Source organism: Panicum virgatum, chromosome 9K (assembly GCF_016808335.1).
Source record: "Panicum virgatum strain AP13 chromosome 9K, P.virgatum_v5, whole genome shotgun sequence".
NCBI classification, from domain to species: domain Eukaryota; kingdom Viridiplantae; phylum Streptophyta; class Magnoliopsida; order Poales; family Poaceae; genus Panicum; species Panicum virgatum.
Window position 1 is genome coordinate 46818789 of NC_053144.1, and position 24419 is coordinate 46843207.

The 24419-nt window shown below is 43.7% G+C and overlaps 1 protein-coding gene and 1 long non-coding RNA gene across 2 annotated transcripts; one reads left to right on the top strand and one right to left on the bottom strand.

Annotated features, from left to right (window-relative positions):
- Positions 1-8014: 8014 nt before the first annotated feature.
- Positions 8015-9021, top strand: LOC120648736. Its single transcript, XM_039925414.1, has 2 exons — positions 8015-8628; positions 8736-9021. Exons 1-2 carry the CDS (start codon positions 8208-8210, stop codon positions 8780-8782), a joined length of 468 nt encoding a protein of 155 aa, XP_039781348.1. The 5' UTR covers positions 8015-8207; the 3' UTR covers positions 8783-9021.
- A 6598-nt stretch (positions 9022-15619) lies between these two features.
- LOC120651734 lies at positions 15620-18887 on the bottom strand. Its single transcript, XR_005666297.1, has 4 exons — positions 18434-18887; positions 17778-18142; positions 17466-17540; positions 15620-15920 (listed from the first exon to the last, which is right to left on the bottom strand). It is a non-coding gene; the product is annotated as an uncharacterized LOC120651734 (long non-coding RNA).
- Between the last annotated feature and the right edge of the window lie 5532 nt (positions 18888-24419).

Consider the following 24419-nt stretch of genomic DNA (forward strand, 5'->3'; position numbering starts at 1 on the left):
GGTTTCACACTCTTCACCAAAATTTAGTGTTTTTCTTCCCATTTAATATTTTATTTGCACCTAAATTTAACCTGAATTTTTCAAGCATTTTGGGAACTCATTTGAAGTAATATGCTTTGAATACAATGGGAAAAGGAATTGAGAAAATAGAAAAGCCCTTCGGGCTCAATCTCTCCCCTCTCCCTTTTCAGCCCAAACAGCAGCGGCCCGCCTCCCTTCCCTATCCGAAATGGGCCGGCTCGGGAGCCCGCGGAGGCTAGCGGCTCGCTGGGATGGAGGCCGAAAAGGTGGCTGCGGGTGAGGTTGTGCAACCGGCGGGAGCGAGGCGGCGCAGGTGGTGGGGGAGGAAGGTCGAGGGAAGGAGGGAGGCGGTCATGGTGGAGTGGAGGTGGAAGGAACGAGCGGTGGAGGCGTGGGTGCGGGAGGGAGGGAGACAGCACACTGGGTTTATCTGGTTTTGGATATTTCCCGCTCGTGGTGTAATGGTTGAAGCCACAGAACTACCATGTGGGACTCATATGTCGGTGTTACAAATAGCACGCTGTACGAGTACGGCTAGACATGGTTGAAGCTTCCATGACTCCCTGGTTAGTAGAGTCTTATCTCTGTATTTATTGATTTTTGCTGATGTGGCACCCAATTCATTGAGGAAAGGGGAGAAAAATAGAAGACTCGACGTCTAAGTTGGACGGGACGTCTACGCGAAGATCGAAGCCTTCCGTCCACGCGCCTAGATCCCTATGCGGCCTCGCTCGCGTATAGCCGCCCCGTGCGCGGATGGTCCGCGCCGCCGCGGAGCCTCACACGGCCCCTTGTTGTCACACCCTGAAATTTAAAAATTTCAGAATGTGATTAAAATCAAAAATAAAATAACAATTTTCTTATAATTTTAAAATTTTCCCAACATTTAATTTTGTTCACAGGGAATTTAGTGTACAATAAAATATATTTATTGTTGTTTTCTAAATTAAATAATTTTGCCCTATTTTTTTTGCACCCATGCTGCATTGCATTGCTTTATGGATGTTGTTCAATTTGAATTCAAATTTGTTTGAGTTTGGATTTGAATTGAATGTGTTTGAATCTTTTCAAAATGGAAATGTCTTGCCTTTTCTCCTTCCTCTTTTCAGCCCAGTCGGCCCAACCCATCCCTCCTTTCCTTTTTCTTTTTCTCCCCGTTGGCCCAATTGGCCTTTTCCAACCCAGCCCGTGCGCCCCTCCTCCTTCCTTTCTCCCTCTCCCGCTGCTGCGTGGGGCCTCCGTGTGGGGCTCGCCTTCTTCCTCCCGTCGCCGACCGGGACTCTCCCGAGTTCGGCCACCGTACGCCTCCCCGTGCTGCTGTGGCCCGCACGCCTAGGAGCCGCGCGCCCCTATATAAGCGGAGCCCCTTGACCCCCTAGGGCCTCTTACCGAAGCCGCATATGCCCGAAAACCCTAACCCTAGCCCGCGCCGCCATTGCGCGAGCTCGGAGCCACCGCCGCTGATCTCCCGCTCCGTCGCCTTCTCGTCGACCTAGAGCGCCCCCGGTACTCTGCACCGTGGTGAAGATCACGCCGTCCCCCCCCCCCTTTTTCTCTCTTTTCCCCCTTCGTTCGCGCGCGGAAAGCTCATCGGAGCGAGCTCCGACGACCCGAGCGGCATCTCGCCACCGCGCTCTTGTGTCCGGTCTCCAATCCACCTCCCAAGATCCGTAGATGAGTTCCCCATCTCGCGCTCTCTCTCCCAGGCCAAATCCAAGCCTAATTCGTGGTCGGAATCGCGTTCCCGGTGAACGCCAGCGAGCCCGCCGCCGCAGCAGCTCACCGGCGGCGCTCAGCGCCGCCGCCGCACCACCCGACCCACCCAAAACCGTCAGATCTTGATCCAACGGTCCCACAATTGATCTAGACCAAGTCAAATAGATCAGATACCGGTCAACCCTAGTACCTTTTGCAAAAGAACCCCCAGTTTCTAGGAAATCAACCCGCGGTCCCTTCCAGTTCAAAAGTAATTACAAAACAGCCCTTTGTTTTATGTTTTAGCCCCTGGTTTCTTTAGAGCTAGCCCCTGAAAGTTTAAATCTATCTCAAACAAGTCCTTAGAACCTTGTTTTAGCCATAACTTCTTCGTTTTAACTCCGTTTTCATCGATTCTTGCGCTCACGTGATCCTTGCAACGTGTGCAATAGCTTTATCACTTTGTCATCCTCTGTGAACACACTTTGTTGTGTCTTACAAATCTTTTCTATTATTCCTTAACCTTTTGGTTAATCGCGACTAGATCCCTGAAGCACCGTTTAGTCTATAGAATCGCCGTTTTAGTTCTGTTTTCTGTGTTTCTTGTGTTGTCGTAACTGTAGCAATGAGCCCTATCCTTTAGTGTGTTCTTTTTATGCCTTTGTTTGTTTTGGTGTGTTGTTCTTAGTTGTACTTGTTGTTTGCTTTGTATGGTTGCTCGATGATTGCTTCGAGTAGAAGGATCGTTGTTCGAAGATTGAAGAATCAAGATTTCCATGTGAGCCAGAGCTGAAGAGCAGTAAGAGTAGCTTTTCGTTGGAGAAAGGCAAGTGACCCTAACCATACTTCTATCTATGCTTATTTACAAGAGTATTATATGCATTAATTGGAACATGGAGAACCACCCAAGAAAACCGTGCAACCACAATACTATATGGCTCTGGTCTTGGCTAAGTAATTAGAAGAACTATATGTTGTGTTGGGGTAGTTTTGCTTGGTGGTTATGAGTTTGTGTGGTGGAGCGGGTGAAGGAAGCTGTGTCTTCTGAGGGACCGCAATGGCAGGGACCAACACATATATATAGTGATTCTTTGTAAAGGCCTCGTAGCGTCCCTATGCAATCACACCTCGGAAGTGTGGTATTGTGCCTGATCAGCACATATGCGTGGTTGGGTTCAAAGTTCTTCGAAACTTTTACGCGAATTGTGGTGAAAGTGTACAACATCTGCAAAGTGTAAAACTAATATATCAGCCGTGCTCACGGTCAAGAGCGGCTTGGACCCTCACATGATTAATTTAACTTAAAGATGGAATTAAATCATTTTCTGGTTATATCTTGTGGCCTTGCTGAGTACCAACCATAAGTATACTCACCCTTGCTTACTGCTGCTCAGAAGGGAAAATTGCTGAGAAGTATTTTGAAGATGATGCTGAGTTCTAGGCGTACGCAAACTCCAGTCGATTGCCTGTGAAGTTTGAAGCCTTCATTTTCAGGATAAGCTGTAAACTCTGATAGTCTTTTAGTTGTTGTTTTTCTCCTTTTCATGATACTATTACTGATTAATCACTTATAATGTCTCTATATGTATGAAACTTGATCCTGACATACATATAGATATGCATTCGGTTTTATCCTTAAAACCGGGTGTGACACTTGTTCGCCCGTGACACCACCTAGCGGCCGCTCTGATGGAGCTCGCCGGACGGCTCACCGCAGCCGCCCCTACTCCAGCTCGCCTCGCTCACCGCGGCCGCCCTGCGACCGCTCCGATGGAGCTCGCCGGACGGCTCACTGCCATGGCTGTCCCGACTGCTTGCGCCGCCGCCCGCTCGCTCCTTGCGGTCGTACGTGCCTTCCGCTCGGTCCCGCTCGCGACTGCTAGTGCCACCGCCCGCTCGCTCCTCGCGGTGGTGGTAGGAAGGTTCGAAGAAAGAGAAAGCAATGACCCGGCGCAGAGGATCCAGAAAGAGACGAGAAGTGACCAATTCAGAAGACTCTGGATAAAAAATGCATTGGGAAGGATGATTTCTTGACACAATGTCCAAAAATGTAGAAATTATGAGTAGAGTCTGCATTGGGAGTGCCCTTAGGCCAATCCCAGTGGAGGGTTTCATATTGATGTTTTCAAGATAGCCACATAAGCAAAAAGACTATGAAACATAGTTGAAACTATCTCTCCCAATGCATAATTTCATGTTGTGGTTTCCTAGGATCTATGTTACATTTAATTTCAAGACTCATAGAGTGTTGGTATTTGTGTAGAGAGAGTTTCATCTAGATGAAACTGGTTTCTTCTCTTTCTTCTTAAATTTTATGCCATGTCATCATATAATCCTATATGGCATGCTAATTAATATGCATGAAACTTCTATGAAACTCCCATTGGGAGTGGCCTTAGTTTGGGCTATTTGGAACTCAACTAGCCATTAAGTATCCAAACATGAGGGTTAGATTGGGGTTAGTTGTATCTAGCCCACCAAAAAAACTATCATTAAAAGGTGATTATTAGAGCTAGTTTGAGCTAGAATACAACTCTTCGTAACTCCCGTACGTGCAGTTCCAGGCCGGAATTGATGAACATTATTTTGCACTCCGATTGTCCTCCGACTTCTATAAATTGCTCGCGAGCTGGGGCACACCATCAACGATCTCTGTTCGATTTCATACCAAACGCACCAAGAACAAGAAAGCCATGGCCCAACGAAGGACGACCATTGTTCTCAACATGGCCCTCTTTGCCCTCCTCTCTTTCACCCTCTACTTCCAAGCCCGAGGTGAAGGTACGATGTACACGTCTATATACACGTACTACAAATGTATCTATCTTACACGTCAATTTGCACATTATACACTGGTGGCCGGTACGGCAGCAGGCGCGTTGGGACCGGCCGCCAGCGGCCAGGGCACCGATACGGCGGAGTTCGTGCTGCTGGAGCCCATCCCGGAGCGACTACTGCTGGCGGCGACGGCTGGCGCGGTGAACGCGACGGATCCGGATACCCAATTGACCGAGCTGACGTGCTTGCAATGCAACTGCTGCCTCAAGAACACCAACCCACAGGTGTGCCTCACGACGTGCTGCTACCAGAGGATCTGCGGCGAGTCCGTCTTCTCGATTCCAGAGGTGGTCTCCTGTGGATGCAACCACTGCGTCCCTCCTCCTTCTCACCATAGTCATCGTCCTTCTCTTCCTCCTCGGACCAACTAAAGCGTGCATCGTTGCACATATACGTGGACCTTCAAGTGGGATGTGCAAATAAACCCAAGGCAAATATAATCCATTCAGTGTTGATGTATGGGTGGTGTAATCCTTGTGACTATGTAACGAACGTTATATCATATGAATTTTACCAAGTTGATCCTCATGTAAACTATTTTTTGTCACTCTGCCTTGTTGAATTTCCGTGATTTTTTTTTTGAAGAGTCAGGAGGAGGGCTCCTACTGTTAAAATATATTAAAAAGAAGAGAAGAAAGTTTGGTACAAACAGGGCAAAAAATAAAACCAAAGTTAGAAAAGAAAAGAAAGGGGGAAAGGGGAATCAGGGTACATCAAAGGATGAGAAAAAAGCCCAGGGGATTACAAATTTGTGCTGATCCATGAATCTAACAAAGGTGTTATCCTAGGTTTTGTTCTGTGCACCAGCAGAGAGATTTCCTCAGACATATAACTCTTGCAGGCTTGAACTGAGGGAGCTTTATTTCTGAAAATGACATTGTTTCTTACCATCCAGATAGCCCAACAGCAGATAATAAAGATACACTGGGAGAAATCTACCATTTACTTTGAGTTCCAAGCTTGGAAAATTTGCGGGATAGTGAGGTGCTCAGCGAAGACAAAGTTGATTAGCCTCCAGCAGCTCTTAGCAAAAGAGCAATAGAAAAGCAGGTGCATAACTGTTTCTTCTGAAGGTTGTTGGCAAAAAACACAATGATAATCATCTAGGACCATTCCTCTTCTTCTGATCATATTTCTGGTACTTAGCCTATCCCTTAGTGCAAGCAAGAAAAAAAAATTATGTTTGCCCTAACAAGAAGTCTTCCAGAGTGACTTGAAGATTGGTTCAACTTGGGAGGTCCCAGTCAAGCTTTTATAAGCTCTAGAGGAAGAGTAATGAGTGGAACCCCAAATATCACCCCAATTGTCATTCAGTTCACTGCGTTCTAGGTTAGAAATTGTAGTTGCAGATCTTGCATTTTCGAATAAGCTTCAACTGAAACATGAAGGCTGAAGAGATCATGTATATCAGGGGCACCATGGGCTTTATGTAAACTGATTGCTTTGTTTTTTGCGAAGGAATGCAGCTTTGATATTTTAATTTTCTGACTTGGCCATGTTGGATTGATCTCTTTCCTAATAGACCCAACGGTCTATTAGGACCTTGATTTGCGCCCTGATCGGGGGCGCCCAACCTTAATGGTTGGTGGGCCCCCGCTGCACAGCGCTAAATAAAGAGGGGTGAAGGGGCCGGGGCACGGTGACCGAAGTTCGTCGCGCCGCCAGTACCCTCTCCCACATTCTAAACCCTAGCCGATCTAGAGGGTGCGCTGGAGCAGTGGGAAGTCTCACCGCCGCCACCATCAACCCTGGTTCGTCGTCGTTGGCGCCGTCGTCCACGACAACGCCGCTACGACCGTGAAGCCGCTGCATCGCTCGCCGCTGCCCTAGAGCAGATCTTCATCAGTGAACCTGTGATGGCCGCCTCAAGCTCCTCCGGTGGTGATGGTCTCTCTCTCCCTCTTTCTCTGTACTCTAATGTACTCTATATCCTAGATCTAGGAACCCTTTTTTGCACTCGTGAAAAGGAAAGATGGAAGATACCCCTCTTGACCCGTGTCTAGTCGATCCTAGAACCCTCACAGAATTTTACAATGGTATCAGACGTTATGCTAGTGCATAGATCCAGTAGGGGCAAAGACGGATTCGGACTTGAATCGAAAGAATCAAAGAAAGATCCAAACGAATCGATGCAAATCGAACTCAAAAGCAAAACCCTAACCCTAGGGGAAAAGAGTGGCGGGGCTTACCAGGGCCTCACCACCGTCTCGAACACAGAGCTCTACACAGAGCTGGTTCGCCGGCGCAACAGAGAGAACGGACCGCCGCTCGCCGGGATCCAGTTGCCGGTGCGCGCGCGGCTTCGGGCGCCACAGCGAGGCCGCTCGACGGCGGCGCGCTCGCACGGGGGCGAGTGCGCACGCCGGCGAATGGACCCGCGGCGGCGCCGCCACCTTTCCCGGCCAACCGTGCCGTCGTCGCCTCCACTCAGTGGCTGCCGCCGCTCGTGGAGAGAGGAAAGGGGGAGGGAGAGAATGATGCTAGGGTTTGGGGCGCGGCTACGGCGATGCGGGTTTTGTTCTGGCGACAACCTCGGACGACCGTCCGATCGCGATCAACGGCTGCGAGAGCGTTTCGCCTTCTGGGCCGGAAAGCAGCCCATGCGGGCGGGGAGGGGGACGCCGCGGCGGGCCGATTCGGCGGCCCGGCCGTTGGCTGTCGGGCCTCGGGCCCAAGGAAAGGTGGCCGAGCAGGCCACGGGCCGGTTTATGCTCCTGGGCCGCCTAAATAGTATTTTCATTTTATTGTTTTTCTATTATTCTAGAAGCAATTTCAATAGTTTTTTGAATGGTTTTGATCATAGTTTGATCTCTATTCAATTTTGCACCAACGTGTTTATTGTTTAGAGATAAAAGTTTATAGTTTTGCTTCTGGAAATAGAAATTCCTACATGTTTCCGCTGCTAAGTTTATATAGTTGCTTTTATACTTTAATTCGAACCAACGAGACAATTAAAGTTTAAGAGCATGGTTAAAAGGTTATTTTTGAGGAATATGGTATTGTTAATTTTCTGACCAACGTTGTTAATTACAATACTGTAATTTTCATAGTTTTTGTGCATTTATTTCTATTTCTGCCCGACGGTGATATAGATTTAATTGCATAAACAGTTGTATGTTCTATTTTGACCAACGTTGAAATTTTACATGCAATTATTGTTATTATGTTCTCACTATTTTTTTAAATTTTCAGCGGGGATGAACTTGATGGGATTCATCAGTCACATCCCGACTCTAAAAGGAGACAACTATGGCGAATGGATCAAGAAGGTTGATCTTGCTTTCGTCTGTGGAGAAGTGGATGAGATAATCACCACTCCAAAGCCCACTGAGCCACCGGCTCCAGTGAGAGGAGATTCTGACACTGATGCTGAGTGGCAGAAAAAGCAAAGGAACTATGCTCCCTTACAGATGGCTTATGATCTCGAAAAGACAAAGTGGAATAACGCCAACAAGAAATGTGTGGCAGTTATAAAGAACACAATTGATCCTAACATTTTGGGTTCAATTGGAGAGTGTGATTCAGCTGCTGAGTACCTTGCAAAGATAAAGAACCAGTTTACTGGTTCTTCAAAGACTTATGCTACACAGATCATAGAGCAGTTGATCACAAAGAGGTACTATGGCAATGCCGGTACAATAAGAGATCATATCATGGGGATGTGCGCTTTGAACTCCAAGCTCAAACCAATGAACTTGGATCTCAAGGAAGAGTTTATGGTGCACCTGGTGTTCGCCTCTCTGCCAAAAAAGTTTGCAACATTCGTTGTAAACTATAACTCACAGCCAGAGAAGTGGAACATGGAAAAGGCAATTGCCATGTGTGCACAAGAGGAAGATAGACTCAAGAAACAGAATGGTGGGTCTGTCAATTTTGTGCATAATAACAAGAAAAGGCCTTTCCATGTTGCTTCTTTCTCTAAAGCTAAAGACAAAGCCCCTATGCCACAGAAGTATCAGCAACAGCGTCAGCAACAGCGCACTCCAGCTCAAGATGAGTGCTTCCACTGTTTTGACAAGGGGCATCGCAAAGCAGATTGTCCCGCTTATTTAAAGATGATAATGGCAAAGAATGGTGAGAATGTAATTTCATTTGTTAATGAATCCCTGTATTTAAAGTTTTCTAAATCTACTTGGTGGATTGATTCTGGTGCAACTGTGCATGTTGCAAATTCTTTACAGGGATTCCGTTCGACAAGGACTACGCTAAGAAGCGAAAGACAAATTAAAGTCGCGAATGGAGTACAAGCAGATGTGGAAGCTGTTGGCGATGTCTCCCTCGAGCTAGTTAATGGTTTCATGCTTGTATTAAAAGATGTTTTATTTGTTCCTTCGCTTCAAAGAAACTTGATCAGTGTATCACGCTTAGACACAAATGATTTTGGTTGTCATTTTGCGAATGGCAAATGTGAACTATGGTTTGATAATAATTGTATTGGTGATGCTGTCCTTTACAATGATCTTTATTTATTATCTATGCGTGATAAAGTGCATTCTGTATGTAATGTGAATGTGAATGAATCCTTGTCAGAGAAAGAAACATAGAAAAGAAAGAGAACTCAAGATACTTCATCGAAATTATGACATTGTCGTTTATGCCATATTTCGAGGGGGAGAATTGAAAGATTAGTGAAAAGTGAAATTCTTCCACAGCTAGAGTTCTCTGATTTTGAACAATGCGTTGAATGCATTAAAGGAAAATTTGTAAAGCAAATCAAAAAGGGTGCCAAACGAAGTACAGGAACATTAGAAATAATCCACACTGACATATGTGGCCTGTTTCCTGTGAAAAGTGTGGATGGTTATGATTCGTTCATAACATTCACAGACGATTACTCCCGTTATGGTTACATTTATCCAATTAAAGAAAGATCTGAGGCATTGGATAAATTTAAAATATTCAAAGCTGAAGTTGAAAATCAGCTTGACAAAAGAATTAAAATAGTAAGATCAGACCGTGGAGGGGAGTACTACGGTCGACATACCCTTTATGGACAAGTTCATGGACCTTTTGCGAGGTTTTTACAGGAAAATGGTATAATTGCTCAATACTCTACACCGGAGGAGCCTCAGCAAAATGGAGTAGCTGAAAGGCGCAACCGTACACTAATGGATATGGTGCGCAGTATGATGAGTTATTCCACATTGCCATTGAGTCTGTGGATGGAGGCGTTAAAAACCGCCATCCATATTCTCAACAGAGTGCCAAGCAAATCGGTGCCCAAAACACCGTATGAGCTATGGACAGGAAGAGAACCCTCACTAACTCACCTACGGGTCTGGGGGAGCCCAGCTGAGGCTAAAGTGTTTAATCCAAATATTGGAAAGCTGGATCCCAAAACTGTAAGCTGCCATTTTATAGGCTATCCTGAAAAGTCGAAAGGTTTTCGTTTCTACTGCCCAGACAGACATACAAAGTTTGTAGAAACGAGACATGCTGTCTTTCTAGAAAGTGAAATGATCAGGGGGGCATGGTACCTAGAGAAATTGACCTTGAGGAGAAGTGGGTGTATGTGCCTACTCCTATGATTCAAGAGCCATTTTTCTCACTACCTGTTGATGCTGCACCAAAAGTTCCTGAAATAGTGACGTCAGTACCTTCTTCGGTTGTTGCTGCACCAACTATTCCAGTTATTACGGTGTCAACACCTGTCGCAACTCCACCCATACCAACAGTGAGCGAAGGTTTGGAACCTGTCATCCAGGAACCGCCTGAACCCGCGGTTGGACATGAGGAGGAAATGCTACAGCCCCCTATGGAAAATGTGCCAGAAGTTGAGGCACAAAATGTGCCACAAGCAGTGGCCCTTAGAAGGTCACAAAGAGAAAGAAGGTCGGCTATTTCTAGCGACTATGAAGTTTATAATACAGAAGAGGTTCATATGGAGGGTGATCCCGCTTCATATGAAGAAGCCATGAGAAGTATTCACTCATCCAAATGGCTGGAAGCTATGAAGGATGAGATGAAATCAATGAGTTCCAATGTTGTTTGGGACTTAGAGGAAATTCCTAAAGGAGCCAAAACAGTAGGCTGTAAATGGGTTTACAAGATAAAACATGACTCCAAAGGAAATGTAGAAAGGTTCAAAGCACGACTCGTGGCAAAAGGCTTTACGCAAAGAGAAGGGATAGACTATAACGAAACCTTTTCTCCGGTTTCGTGTAAAGATTCCTTCAGGGTTATAATGGCATTGGTGGCACATTATGACTTAGAGTTACATCAGATAGATGTAAAGACGGCATTCCTTAACGGGGATTTGTATGAAAATGTTTACATGGCACAACCAAAAGGTTTTGTCGTGAAAGGAAAAGAACATATGGGGTGTCGCTTAAAGAAATCCATTTATGGATTAAAGCAAGCCTCTAGGCAGTGGTATTTAAAGTTTGATGAAACCATAAGAAAATTTGGGTTTAAAGAAAATGAGGAGGACAATTGCATTTATGCAAAGTTCAGAAGTGGAAAATTTATTTTCCTGATCCTATATATGGATGACATTCTACTTGCTAGTAGTGATGTTGGTCTGCTACTGGAGACAAAGAAATTCTTGTCCTCAAACTTTGATATGAAAGATCTTGGTGAAGCTTCATTTGTTTTGGGAATTGAAATTCACCGAGATAGAACAAAGGGGGTATTGGGACTGTCACAAAAGATATACTTAGAAAAAGTTCTAAAGAAATACAGTATGCATATGTGCAAGCCTTCACCTGCTCCAATAGTCAAGGGCGATAGATTTGGGAAATTTCAATGTCCCAGGAACCAGTATGAGATCGATCAAATGAAAGCGGTTCCATATGCTTCAGCTGTCGGAAGCCTACAGTATGCTCAAGTTTGTACACGCCCTGACTTAGCATTTGTTACCGGGATACTTGGCAGATATCAAAGTAATCCAGGACAGGCACACTGGATCATGATAAAGAAATCATTACATTATGTGCAAGGCACAAAAGGCCTCATGCTAACATACAGAAAATCTGATTCCCTAGAGATAGAAGGGTACTCAGATGCGGATTTTGCGGGGGACATCGATGACCGAAAGTCCACGTCTGGTTATGTGTTCACACTCGCAGGGGGAGCTATATCGTGGAAAAGTTCCAAACAAAGTGTCACTGCATCATCGACGATGTACGCTGAATTTGTGGCATGTTATGAGGCCTCGGGACAAGTTGAATGGTTAAAGAAATTTATACCCAGTTTAAGAGTGGTAGACAGCATTCAAAGACCACTCAGAATGTACTGCGACAATGAACCAGCATTGTTTTATGCTCACAACAATAAGTCAAGTGGTGCTGCCAAACACATTGACATAAAGTTTTATGTTGTGAAGGAGAAGATCCAGAATCACTCTATTACATTCGAGCATATAAGTACAAAGAAAATGCTTGCGGATCCGCTCACTAAAGGCTTACCACCCAATGTGTTCATGGAACACATAGCCGGCATGGGTTTAAGGGAAAGCTTGTGATTTCTGGAAAACAAAAGAGCCCAAGAGATAAAGAATTTATTTCAAAACAGTGATGTGTATGGTAGCTGTTGAGTCCATCGGTCTTGGACCGTGACGATAAAGCATGCTCTATTCATTAATCTGTGATGGAACAACTAAAGGAAAAAGTTTCAAGTTAAAGTATAAAGTTAAAAGAACAAAGTGAGATCAAGGGGGAGAATGTTGGATTGATCTCTTTCCTAATAGACCCAACGGTCTATTAGGACCTTGATTTGCACCCTGATCGGGGGCGCCCAACCTTAATGGTTGGTGGGCCCCCGCTGCACAGCGCTAAATAAAGAGGGGTGAAGGGGCCGGGGCACGGTGACCGAAGTTCGTCGCGCCGCCAGTACCCTCTCCCACATTCTAAACCCTAGCCGATCTAGAGGGTGCGCTGGAGCAGTGGGAAGTCTCACCGCCGCCACCATCAACCCTGGTTCGTCGTCGTTGGCGCCGTCGTCCACGACAACGCCGCTATGACCGTGAAGCCACTGCATCGCTCGCCGCTGCCCTAGAGCAGATCTTCATCAGTGAACCTGTGATGGCCGCCTCAAGCTCCTCCGGTGGTGATGGTCTCTCTCTCCCTCTTTCTCTGTACTCTAATGTACTCTATATCCTAGATCTAGGAACCCTTTTTTGCACTCGTGAAAAGGAAAGATGGAAGATACCTCTCTTGATCCGTGTCTAGTCGATCCTAGAACCCTCACAGAATTTTACAGGCCATTCCATAGATCATCCCAAAGTAAACAAGTTTTTCCATTGGCCACCGAAACACTTGCCAATCCTTTGTACTTGCCCAGAAGTTTTAAGGCATCACGCCAAGGATCCTTTAGGAATGGTGGGGCTTGACAATTTCCAATTCCTGTAATGCTTATCCCAGACCAGATCAACCCTAGGCAAGTTGCATTTGTTGAAAAATTTATATAGATGCTTGAGAATGATAGTTTCATTGTGAGTTTGGATGTTCAGGACACCAAGACCACCTTCTTTTTTGGGGGTGCAGACTATTGGCCATACTGCCTTTGCTACTTTTTCTCATTTGCTTCAGCAGCCCTCCACAGACAATGCCTTCTATATTTATCGATTTGTTTTATCACAGTCTTTGGCAGAATTATTGAACACATGGTGAAGGTAGGCAAAGCAGATAAGACAAGAGTTAGTGAGCTCCAACCTACCAGTCTTGATTGAGAAAAAAGGATTGATGTAATTGAGCCTTTTTTCACATTTATTGATGAGTGGCAGGAAATCATCCACTTTTGGTCTGGTTAAACACATGGGGAGCCCTAAATAAGTGAACGGGAAGGACCCGGCCATGCAGCCAAATGTTCTTGCAAGATGACACAGTTTCTCATTATCCAGGTTCATAGGAACGATCATAGATTTCAAAAAGTTAATTCTCAAACAAGTTGAATCATTGAAGGACCGCAGAACCCCCTTGAGGAAAAACAGGTGTGGAGCAGAGGCTTCCATTATTATTAAAATGCCATCTGCTTACTGGATGAGTGGGAAGTCAGGACTTGGAGCAGGTATTGGTAATCAAAGAAGGCCAAGTTATGTAGCTTTGTTTAAAATTGACTATAAGAGATCAGCAGCCAATATAGAGAGAGGATCCCCTTGTCCCACTCCTCTTTTATAGTTAAAAGATTTCCCACATTCAATCTTATAGTCTTACAATCTTATGTGTTTCTCAATTCATATGAGTCAACACATGATGGCATTCTACTTCTACATTTTTCCTATTATTGAGTTTTAGAATTATGTGTTCCAAAGAGGCCCTAGTTGATCTGTGATCCATTCAAATGCTCAATCTTATAGTTTTATTTAGAGTAAATTGCACCCACCATACAACAACTTATCAGGTGGGTACAAATTGGTCCAACAACTTATAAAATGCTCAATTTAGTGCAATAACTTGACAGGTGGGTGCAGATTGATCCAACAACTTGTAAAATGCTCAATTTAATGCGATAACTTGGTAAATATGTGCATTCACAGTCCAAAGATTACACAGCAATGTAACTAACGCAAGGTTTCAATAAAGAGTATATTCATGTTAGGACAAACTATTAAGTATTATCTGACCATTCATTTTCGTGCTGCACCTGCATGGCAATATATTTGGCTAAGATAAGAACCCTCGGTGTTTAAAAATTAATGTTATGTCTTTACATAATTATTTTTGTATAGTAATTTAATTTTGACTAAAACTGTTTAATTTGATAATCAATATTAAAAAATTCACCCTCATTGTTTCCGATATGTTTGATTATATGCACTTTAAGCTAAAAAAACAATATGTTGATATAAACTACTGGTACCTTTTAGGAGCTTGGTACATATATTTTTAAAGTCTCCTATATTCGTTAGAAAGGAAAAATGAGCTAAATAAATAGAAAATTATATATAGTTGAAGAACAACAACTGCATCACCATCAATAATTTCCATTTATAAATTTTAAGAATTACTAAGGTTCATGTACTTTGCTTAATATTTTGTTGTAATGGTGGTTAAATAATATATTATTTTTAATAAATACCATAATTAATTTATTCTGAGAATAAAATTATTGGCGTCCATTGCGATACAAAAATCTATGGTCAGATAATACATTTCAATGCGAATATAGTTTTTATTGTGACCTGACGTTAGCAAACACATTGTCGTATAATGTTTGAATTATGAAAGCACTAATTTATCAATTTATTGCACTAATTAAGAATTTTTGAAATTGTTGGATCAATCTGCACCCATTTATCAAGTTGTTGTACTAAATTGAGCAATTTACAAGTTGTTGGACCAATTTGAACCCACCTGCCAAGTTGTTGTATGGTGGGTGCAATTTACTCTTTTATTTAATATAAAATATTAGGCCACTCTATTCCTATATTTTCCAACTTCTACGGTTTCTAGCGTCCGGCCTATACATTCTAAAGAGTCCAAAAAAATTTGTGGTAGCTTAAGCAAGAACACAATCAGGGTCAGAGTTCAGGCATGTTCATCAAGAGCTAGCAACAACGCCTGTCAAACCGCAGGTTGGATCCCCACCATGTGTCGATGAAGCAAAGACTGGTTTGATTTTCTATTGTGTGAATCGATCGAACTAACTTGCATGTATCAACCATACTAAAACTCGCTTGCACACGAAAGCTTTACACATAATGAGCTAGCATCAGCAAATGAAGGCCATGAGACCTTCTATGAGCTAGAATCCTTTCCACAATAATTATCGGCGGATCTATACGGTTCCTAAGGTGATGCAGAATATCAAAAACATATAATAAATTATTACAATCATATTATTTTTACTATGGAGTCGGCTAAAATACGGCCGGCCGTAAAAACCATCCGTATGGCCTGACTATTTTTAGTAAAAAATTGAACCGTCAACTTTCCCACTCCGCACCCTAGGCCCACCCTGCACTCCCCCGGATTCGCCCGGCACACTCCCTCCCTCCACTGCTGAAAATTGCCCAAACACAAGCTGGCGTCTACCCCGCCGCCGCCATAGACCCAAAGAAAAACAGAAAAAAGTAGAACTCCTTCGAAGAGGAGACGACGGCACGACAGTAACATCAACAAGATAGTGTCAAGCAATAAAGTGTGCAGAAAAAGACTGCAGAGATGGGATGATAGCCGAAGACCAAACAAACGAGGTGCGTGTGTATCTATACAGACCAGATTTTTTTCAAAAACTGCTAGAAACTTAGGGCTCCCTGGCCAGGAGAAATAGATCTAGAACACATTATTGTTGTATCTACAAAGAGATAAACTGCAGTTGCCATCTTGTGATCTACACATTGAAGAATGATCTGCTTGATCCTGTGTGAAAAATCCTTGACCTCCACGTTGCTGGTCTCCCCCCACCTCCTCCCCTTTTGTCAGGAACTAGAAAAAATAGTGTAGATCAGATGCAGCAAGTCAGTTTATTATTCAGGCAGTAATGTTAAGAAAAATTGCTTAGACAAAGTGCTCAGTTATGCTTTACTGTTAACACATTATTGCTATTACCCCAAGTTAGTGGTATTCTAGTAGTTATGCTTTCCTGTTAACACATTATTGCCCAATAAAAATGCCAATGTTAGTTTTTATTCATGCAGTAATGTCGAGAAAATTGCTTAGTCAAAATGCTCAGTTATGCTTTCCTGTGAACACATTATTGTCATTGCAAAGTTAAATTGTATTCTGGTAGTATGTTTAGAAATTGCTTATACAAAATACTCTGTTATGCCTTTATGTGAACACATTATTGCCCGATAAAAATTCCAAGTTGGTTTTATTCTGGAAGTCATGTTTAGAAAATGCTCGGGCAAAAATAGTTGGTAGCACACACTACTACCTGCATATTGATTATGAAAAGATTATGTGGCTTGCAGGAACCATGGATTTGAATGAGTTACCCTCTGAATTTGATTGTGATTTTCTGGATGAAGTTGACACAAATCCTTCCTATTGCACTCAGCCAGCCTTTGGTGTTGCAAGGCCACAATGTGATGAGCAAGGGCAGAGCCACCAAAGCCATAATGATATTGGTGCAACCCTGGTTGCTAATAGTATCACCCAAAATGTAAATGCTTGTTCTGTTAACAACCAAGAACCTAGTGTTGTTGCTGGTGATGTTGTGCAAGATGTTGTAAAAGAGGGGCTAGCAGATATTGTAGAAAGATGCAGTGCAAGATGATGTTTGGTTAATATCTCCAGTACCTTAAACTTTTGGCACCATAAAGGAGTCTCGGGAGTTCTACAATTCCTATGAAAAAGGGTTGGGTTTTCTATCCGTAGAAGCACTACATGCTTATCATGTTTGGCACATGAGAAGCAGAAAGTTCAGTTTGTTTGTAACAAAGAAGTTTGTGGCAGGAAAGTGAGTGAGGAACCAGCAATTGAAGAATCTGATGATAGCAATTATGAGGTGCAAAAAGCAGAGTCTGAACCTGTCTGAATATGATGATATAAAAATGCTTATATCTTAAAAAGTACCTATTACGAGCCATATTGTTGCCTATCTAGAATAATATTCTTGCCTAATCCCTACCTATATTATTGCCTAAATCAGGTCTGAGTTATTTGCCTAACAGCATGATCCTTTAAGGTGAACACATAAAACACAGCAAAACAAAAAGATACAATGAGCTGACAACACATATTGTTAAAAGAGTGCCAAGATAAAACTGCAAAATTGCAAATGCATAATAAATAAACAGCTTAACCATTACTTAAAAATGCTAGTAGATAATAGAAAAATTGCTCAACTGAAAATGAAAGGAATGCTAGATAACTCAATAATCTAAAATAATCAGGTAACTTGACAGTGTAAAACTCACTGCTCGCCCTATTCAAAATAGATACTACCCAACAAGCCAACAATCAGATACCGATAACATATGAGATAAATTGCTACTTGAACAATAAACAATCAGGTAACATGTATACCTGAAAATTACAGCCATCACAAAGAATATGCCAGGAAGGATGTTGCTCAACCTCAAGTAAAGTGCAGAAAATAACCTGCACATGATCACTCAGTATATGTCAGGAATGTCAAAGCCAGCAACAAATCACTAATGCTTCAGAACCAAGATGCGCACATGCTTCAACTAGCACCTCTCAATAGTTCAATATTGGAAATTCCATAATAAAAAATAGTTCAGAACCAAACCGTTCATCAAATATAATTGTCAAACAATCTCAACTACCAATATTTCCCGCAGTAATCTCAATTGAACTGTTGCTAAGAAAATTTACCAAAATGTATGTGGCAACTGAGTTGGGTGAACTTCCGGGCATTGCTGCTTGAACACAAACGGCAGCAGCATGAATATGGCAGCGACAAGCAGAACAAACTACCTCCACATCCACCACTGCGTCCCTGATTGGCTCCAGCAGCACCCTGGCATGCTTGTCTGCACCTCCAGTGCACTATACAAGTACACCAAAAGTTCTAAATCCTGAACAGACTTGAAGCAATAAAAAAATGTGCGCACTGCAGAATCCTGAATCAACATGTTGATGTACTGTTTACAAATGCAATAACCCTGATATATCTTCACTCCCTATCCTCTAGCTCCAAATATGGATCGCTTGCATAACTGGATTTGTATGAGCCCTCTCTAGCACAAAAATAACAAGTGCAAATTGATCAGTAGAACCTACATTCCAATCATCCACACAAAATAAAAATGGTAAAATCAGAACCTGTGAGGCTCTCCATGCCTAACCCCTACGCCCAAATCTTAACCCCGTGTATGCCTGAATCCGGGAGAGTGAGAGGGGGAGGGGGAGGAGGAGGACCCATCGTTGCCGGGAATTGACAGCCAGCCATCGGAGCTGCTGGAATCACTGGACAAAACGAACTGGGGTCTGGGGGGAGGAGGGGATTGGGGCAAGGGAGCACTACTCACAGATATGAGGATGACGCGGCAGTTGGAGAGCTGCCTTGTGGGGTGCTAGAAGTAGGCTCGCCCCTCCGGCGGCGGGATGCAGATCCCCATTACTGCCGCCGCTACGCTGCCCTTATCACTGTTGGAGTCGCCGAAGCTGAACAGCACCACCCCCATCCCCGCCATCTTATTATTCTTCCTCTCCCTCTCCCTCTCCGCCTCCGCCTCGGTGCCAAGGGCCGCAGCTGCAGAGGTGCCCGGCCGGACCACACTGCTGGCAGCGGCGGCGATGGTGGCAGGGCCCGGCATGTAGCGCAGCTTGGCTCACCGCCGCGCCCGTCACAATGTGCCAGAACGAGAGAGAGAGAGAGAGAGAGAGAGAGAGAGAGAGAGAGAGAGAGAGAGAGAGAGAGAGAGAGAGAGAGAGAGAGAGAGTTTCTGTGTGGATGGAGAACCGGAGGGGGAAGGGATAAGGTCTTGCGCGATAGGCTAATAGCCCTTGGATTATAGATGAGCCATAGATGTAGGCGGCCGTAAAGTCAGATTAAAATATGGCCAGCCAGTTAGAAGTCATTACCTTTTACTATATATACACTTCTACGCTAAATTTCACTCTCTTGCACTTGGTCTAGCTCTGTCGATGATGGTTAAGTATCTACAAACGCTAAAACTACATCTTCTACACATAAAGGTTTTTTTTAATCGAATACACATAAAGGTTATACATGTGGTGAACTGGTGCCAGCGATGAGACCATCCAAGAGGCATAATCCTTCCCGGGACGAGGATCTAGGTATACATCTTTACTAGATATATCCTGAGTTCATGGACAGGATAGTTGGCAATCCTTCTTGATATATGTAAGGTCTTATTTGAAGTACATGTATCCATATCAATCCATATATGTTGGAGTGAATTGGGGTGGATATAGATGCATCATGCATCCAAACAAGGAAAGGTTGGTTTGGTATAGCTTCAAGAATGACATTGGAACTGATTGAGGGACGCCGGGACACGTGGAAGGGGGGGGGTGGACGCGGGACGGAGCTTGGACGCACCGTGGGGAGGGAAGGGGTCAGCCCCGGTCCTGAGGTGGGGGCTAGCGGGGCGGCCGCCCCGGGGCCCCGTTTCCAAGGGGCCCCGATCGAGGTGGATCAGATAAACTCGTTTACACTGGCACGTTTACACCGCCGCCATGCATACGCGTTGAGCCTCGCGACAGGCCGTCTGACGCTAGCGACTCGTGGACGTCTGACGGCCTCATGCCGGGATGCAGTCTGCGTGTCTCCTTCATTCCCTGTGAACTGCAATCCTATCTGTCCGTCAGCCAAGTCCGAGTAGGCGACAGTCCGTGACTCAATGATTTTGTGTTTACCTGTTATTATCTCTAGTATATCTGACTCTCCAATCCTATCGTACTACAAACATTTCACCACGGCAGAATATAGAATACATAAGGAGACACTCCATTGACATTTTTTTAAAGAGTAAATCACTTCAAGAAATCCGGATGGGTTAGCTGGCGTTCCTTTTGATAATAACAACTTGAGTAATCATTAGCGCATATATATATATATATATATATATATATATATATATATATATATATGATTTATCTCCTATAGAAAGTGCAATTCTAATCGTGATGCCTTGTCAGTATATTTTTCCAGTTCTAGTGAACGACGAACAATCGAATTAAGAAGACCACCAAAGAACTCTTCGGTGTAATTTTTTTTATCGTCTTGTGTCAAGTTGTCTTTCTTTTATACAACCAATTGTTTCCCTTGATATGAATCAGATATGAAAGAATAACCGAGTTTCCTGTGAATATCTGTTATCTAGTATGAATATTTTCTCAATGCACGACATCATTATTTTATTATCAAATATTAATAATTATTACTCTTAAAGGGCCTCTGATGTTTAAGTTCGCCCTGGGCCCCTAAAATCTCAGGACCGGCCCTGGAAGGGGTGATGCTAGACGACACGAGGAGTGAAGGATAGCGGATGCTGGCGCATGACGAATGCAGTCACGGACGCGGAGAGGGACTAAGGCAAGGTAGGGCCGAGCAAATACCAGCATGTCATGGAACATTCCCCCTTCAATTGGCCGCTGCAAGGAGATTTTCTAGACGGAGTTTGCTCTAATTATCCTACGAGCAAGGACGGCCTTACATCCTTTGATTGATTAATGGCTAGAAGCCTTTGTGTAAGATGTGAGAATCACCTGCGCCGAAGCGGGACGAAATTGGACCTCAGAAGAGGCCGGCCGGCCCCCCTATGGGCCAACCGGCCCCACCTAGGGCCCACCTGCCCTCTCATTCCTCCTCGCCCAGGTTTACGTCCCGTACTTCCTATTTTTACATAATATGCTCTCTGTTTCGAATTAAATTAATTACGCCATGTTTAATCACTTCTATGAATCCTGAAAAAGGTGAATTATCTGAGGACTAGAATCAGTTATCATTTTCCTAGAAATTCTTGTTCTTGTTGGGAATAACTACTGAATTAATAAATACCTTAGTTCTGATGTCTTGTTATTGGAGAATTTATTTCAAAAATCAAAAGCAATAGCAATTCTTCTCCAACTGTGGTAAAACATAATTCCTCCCAGGGCCTTAACATTGATAATGACAATACTTTAGCTGACCACTTTGTGTTGAGCTTTGTTAACTCTTGCAGCTCTGGTTGAGAAGTTTTTCATGCTCCTAAGATCAAGGTCTCATTTCAAGATAAAAGATTCACTCTTCCGAAGTATTATTGCGTTAGAGGCATGGGACTATGCAAAAATGGACAAAAGTTTGACAAATAAAGAAAAAGTGTGAGCTAAAACAAGGAGTGCTTCGACACTCGCCCGAGAGGTAACAAGGGGTGCAAAGACACCCGCCTGAGTGGAAAAAAATGTCTGCACAAGTAGCCGGCATATAAAGAAAAAAGAATGATAGCCCATGGTCCCTCTAATAAGCAATATGCCATTAAGAGATGACAAGTTTTCAAAAAATCAAACAACCTGATCTAAGAGTATGACATTCTTCTCCCTGGCTTCAGGTTTTGACATAGCAGATACATGCAAGGTGAGTATGCTACAACCTTCTAAAGCTCCAGATATGTTTGATAATTTTGAAAAGAAGGGCAAATGCCTCATGTGAGGAATCATAAAAAATAATGAGTGACTATGAGAGTGCCACATGAAGGAGAAGAAAGGCTATGTTTTCTTTTGTAAAATCTTGCAAAACTCTCCAATTTACAGGGCTGAAGGATGAAGGTAATAAATATGCCTTGATACTTCTAATCCCAGCAATGCGGGTCTTTCTAAGAATGGTGATATATGATCCTTGTCTTGAGATGGTCTATCCTTTCCTCGAGGACGAGTGAAAGTCTAAGTGTGGGGGAGCTTGTTGATGGCTGTTAGAGCACAAAATTCACTATCAAAATGACATGAGAAATGGGACAATAAGTATGAAAAATAGAAATGTTAGCGTTTAACTAATGAATTTCATGAGTTTTGGTGAATCTGTGATTTTCTAGGGACTTATCAGAAAAACCGGTAAAGGGATATGCATTGCGGGAGAATTATTCGGATATCCAGTCGGTGGAACCCTTGAGAAGACTCTAGAAGGTGCAGGAAGACAACTGAACAAAGATGAGCGCCAACGGGTGACCTGTGGGGCCGGTTGGCCCCACCCCTAGGCCGGCCGGCCTGTCAGAGGCACCAAATGCCCTCTCGTTTCCGTGGCCGCCAAGCTGATCAATTAGGATTCCCATCTCCACCGTTGATGAGGTTGTTATTATCCAAGGGCTCGCGTGCACCCCAACGGACTATAAATACACCCCAGGAGGCACCCCCTCAAGGCATCCCTCCATCAGAATCCAAGTTCCTCAGCTAGAAACCCTAGATGGGAGATCAAGAGTTAGCAATCAAGAAGTAGAATTAGGCTAGTTCTAGTTCTAGTTCTAGTTCTAGTTCTAGTTCTCTAGTTCTAGTTCTTCTAGTTCTAGCTTAAAAGTAGAAGAGAGATAAGGAGGAGTCTTGGAGGAGCTACCGGCCTGTTGGGAGCTACTTCTTTGGCTGTACCTTCAGATCTGAGTTCTTCAAGGAGCTTGCGTCTGGAATTGTTTTTGGTAATCATTCTTGTTCTAATAGTTTATTGTGTGCATTATTCAATTGGTCTACAACTCTCTTAAGAGTACTTTAATTCGAGTTGGCCGCGGTTAAAGTTGAATTACGGTGTAAGCGTGGTGCTTAGACTTAGATTCTTGTAAGATGTACCCTGATAGTAAGAACGAGTGGTAGCTCGCGGGTGTGACTTATATAGGCCCGTTGAATCCTTTGTATTCCACCTCTTTATCTATAGGCTCAGCAGGACTAAACCTAATTTAGGATTGTACTCTGTTTGCAACCCTTTATGCCTAGTTATCCACTTTTAATTAGTCTAATATACACACATATCTATCAGCGTGAGAGTGAGTGTCTTTATCAGTTCATCTTTATTTGATCTTCCTTGTTAGTTGCTCATACCTAGTGAGAGTAGACAGTCTTAGAGTTCTCAACTGTTCCTTTGGGTTCGATATTAAAGCTGGGTTCTCCCGATGAAATGCTGCATCGGTGATCTTATCTGTGCGCTTGCGGATAAAACAAGTGTTAGTTAATTTATACCAACAGCTTCCTCGTTCAAGTCGAAGGTCTCCTCAAAGTCTAGGTCTGTAGGGAAAATAGGTGAGTACATACGTACTCAGCAAGTCCCAACCATGGTGTGGTGTGGATGGAATAAAAGTAAAGGGGTGGTCCTAGGAGGGTATTACCATCATCGCTAGTTCCGGTTAGTGACATAATAAGGAAATGCTTAACAAATCAAATTTTAGGATTTAAGGAAGAAATTCTAATAAAGGGATCTCACTCCTAGGGTTGCCCATAACCAAGGACGTGGCTATTCAAATAGGATTGAAGAACTCTACAGAGGGGTACAAGTTTCCCACATGAAGGACAAGTCCCCGTCCATACGTGGTGGCAGAACTTGGCCAACATGACAACGTACCCGACGGCATGCATGCTTAGATTTCCATACAGCTTTACCGCTGCTTTTCAGGGATCGGAACCACTAACACATTACATGAATCCTCTTCATGCAACTCGGATATCCATTTCAAAAAACATATAATCAAGATCAGGCCCCTCTTCTGACCTACAAAATTTTACGTGGAAGATCACTTAGCATCCATGCCGATCGGGCCACGTATGCGCACGCAGTCATCCGTGCCTTCTCCAGATACACCGTTGCCATCACTGACCTCCCGGTAAAGCCATACTTCCATCTAATAGGGTGGGTGTCACGCCTGCCCACACAGGCATGTGGTTATATGAGAATCTAGCTAGGCGAGAAAGCCTACGAACCGATCCTTATGCGACCAAGGCGATGTTGACGCGAAAAAAAACACACTCAAGCAAGCCAAGGAAGCTGACAGTTGAGAGTTCACGATCCTCGAGGCTTCACGACAAGATGGTTGCCCGATCAAACCGAAGCGTGCCAGTCAATTTGACCTACAATTGACAAGGAGAAAGATATGATCAGTAACACTGGGTGGAACGTGTCGGTTTTGTTCTAGACAGTTCCACATAAGCGGCCAAGTGGCCAAAGGACGGAGGCAATCGGCTATTGAGTCCACACATAGATGGGAATCGGCTATCTTAGATATAACAGTAAGCGTGTGTAAATAGCCGATTATCAGATAAAAGAATAAATGCTCCGAAATAAGGACGACAGTTAACAGAATATAGCATATAAAACAGGCCAATCATCATATTTGAGCATCCATCTTGATAACAAAAGGATTACAATGCATAGAAAAGTCAACTATCCAATCTACACATGTATCGCAATAACACATCACCTTCGATGATATAGACTTGAAAATTGACCCCATCTCAATCTAAGAGTGTTTAACAGTGGGGATCGCTCTCTTGGCGAGTCAGCCATGAAAATGTCATCTTAGATGGTTTACAACTCTA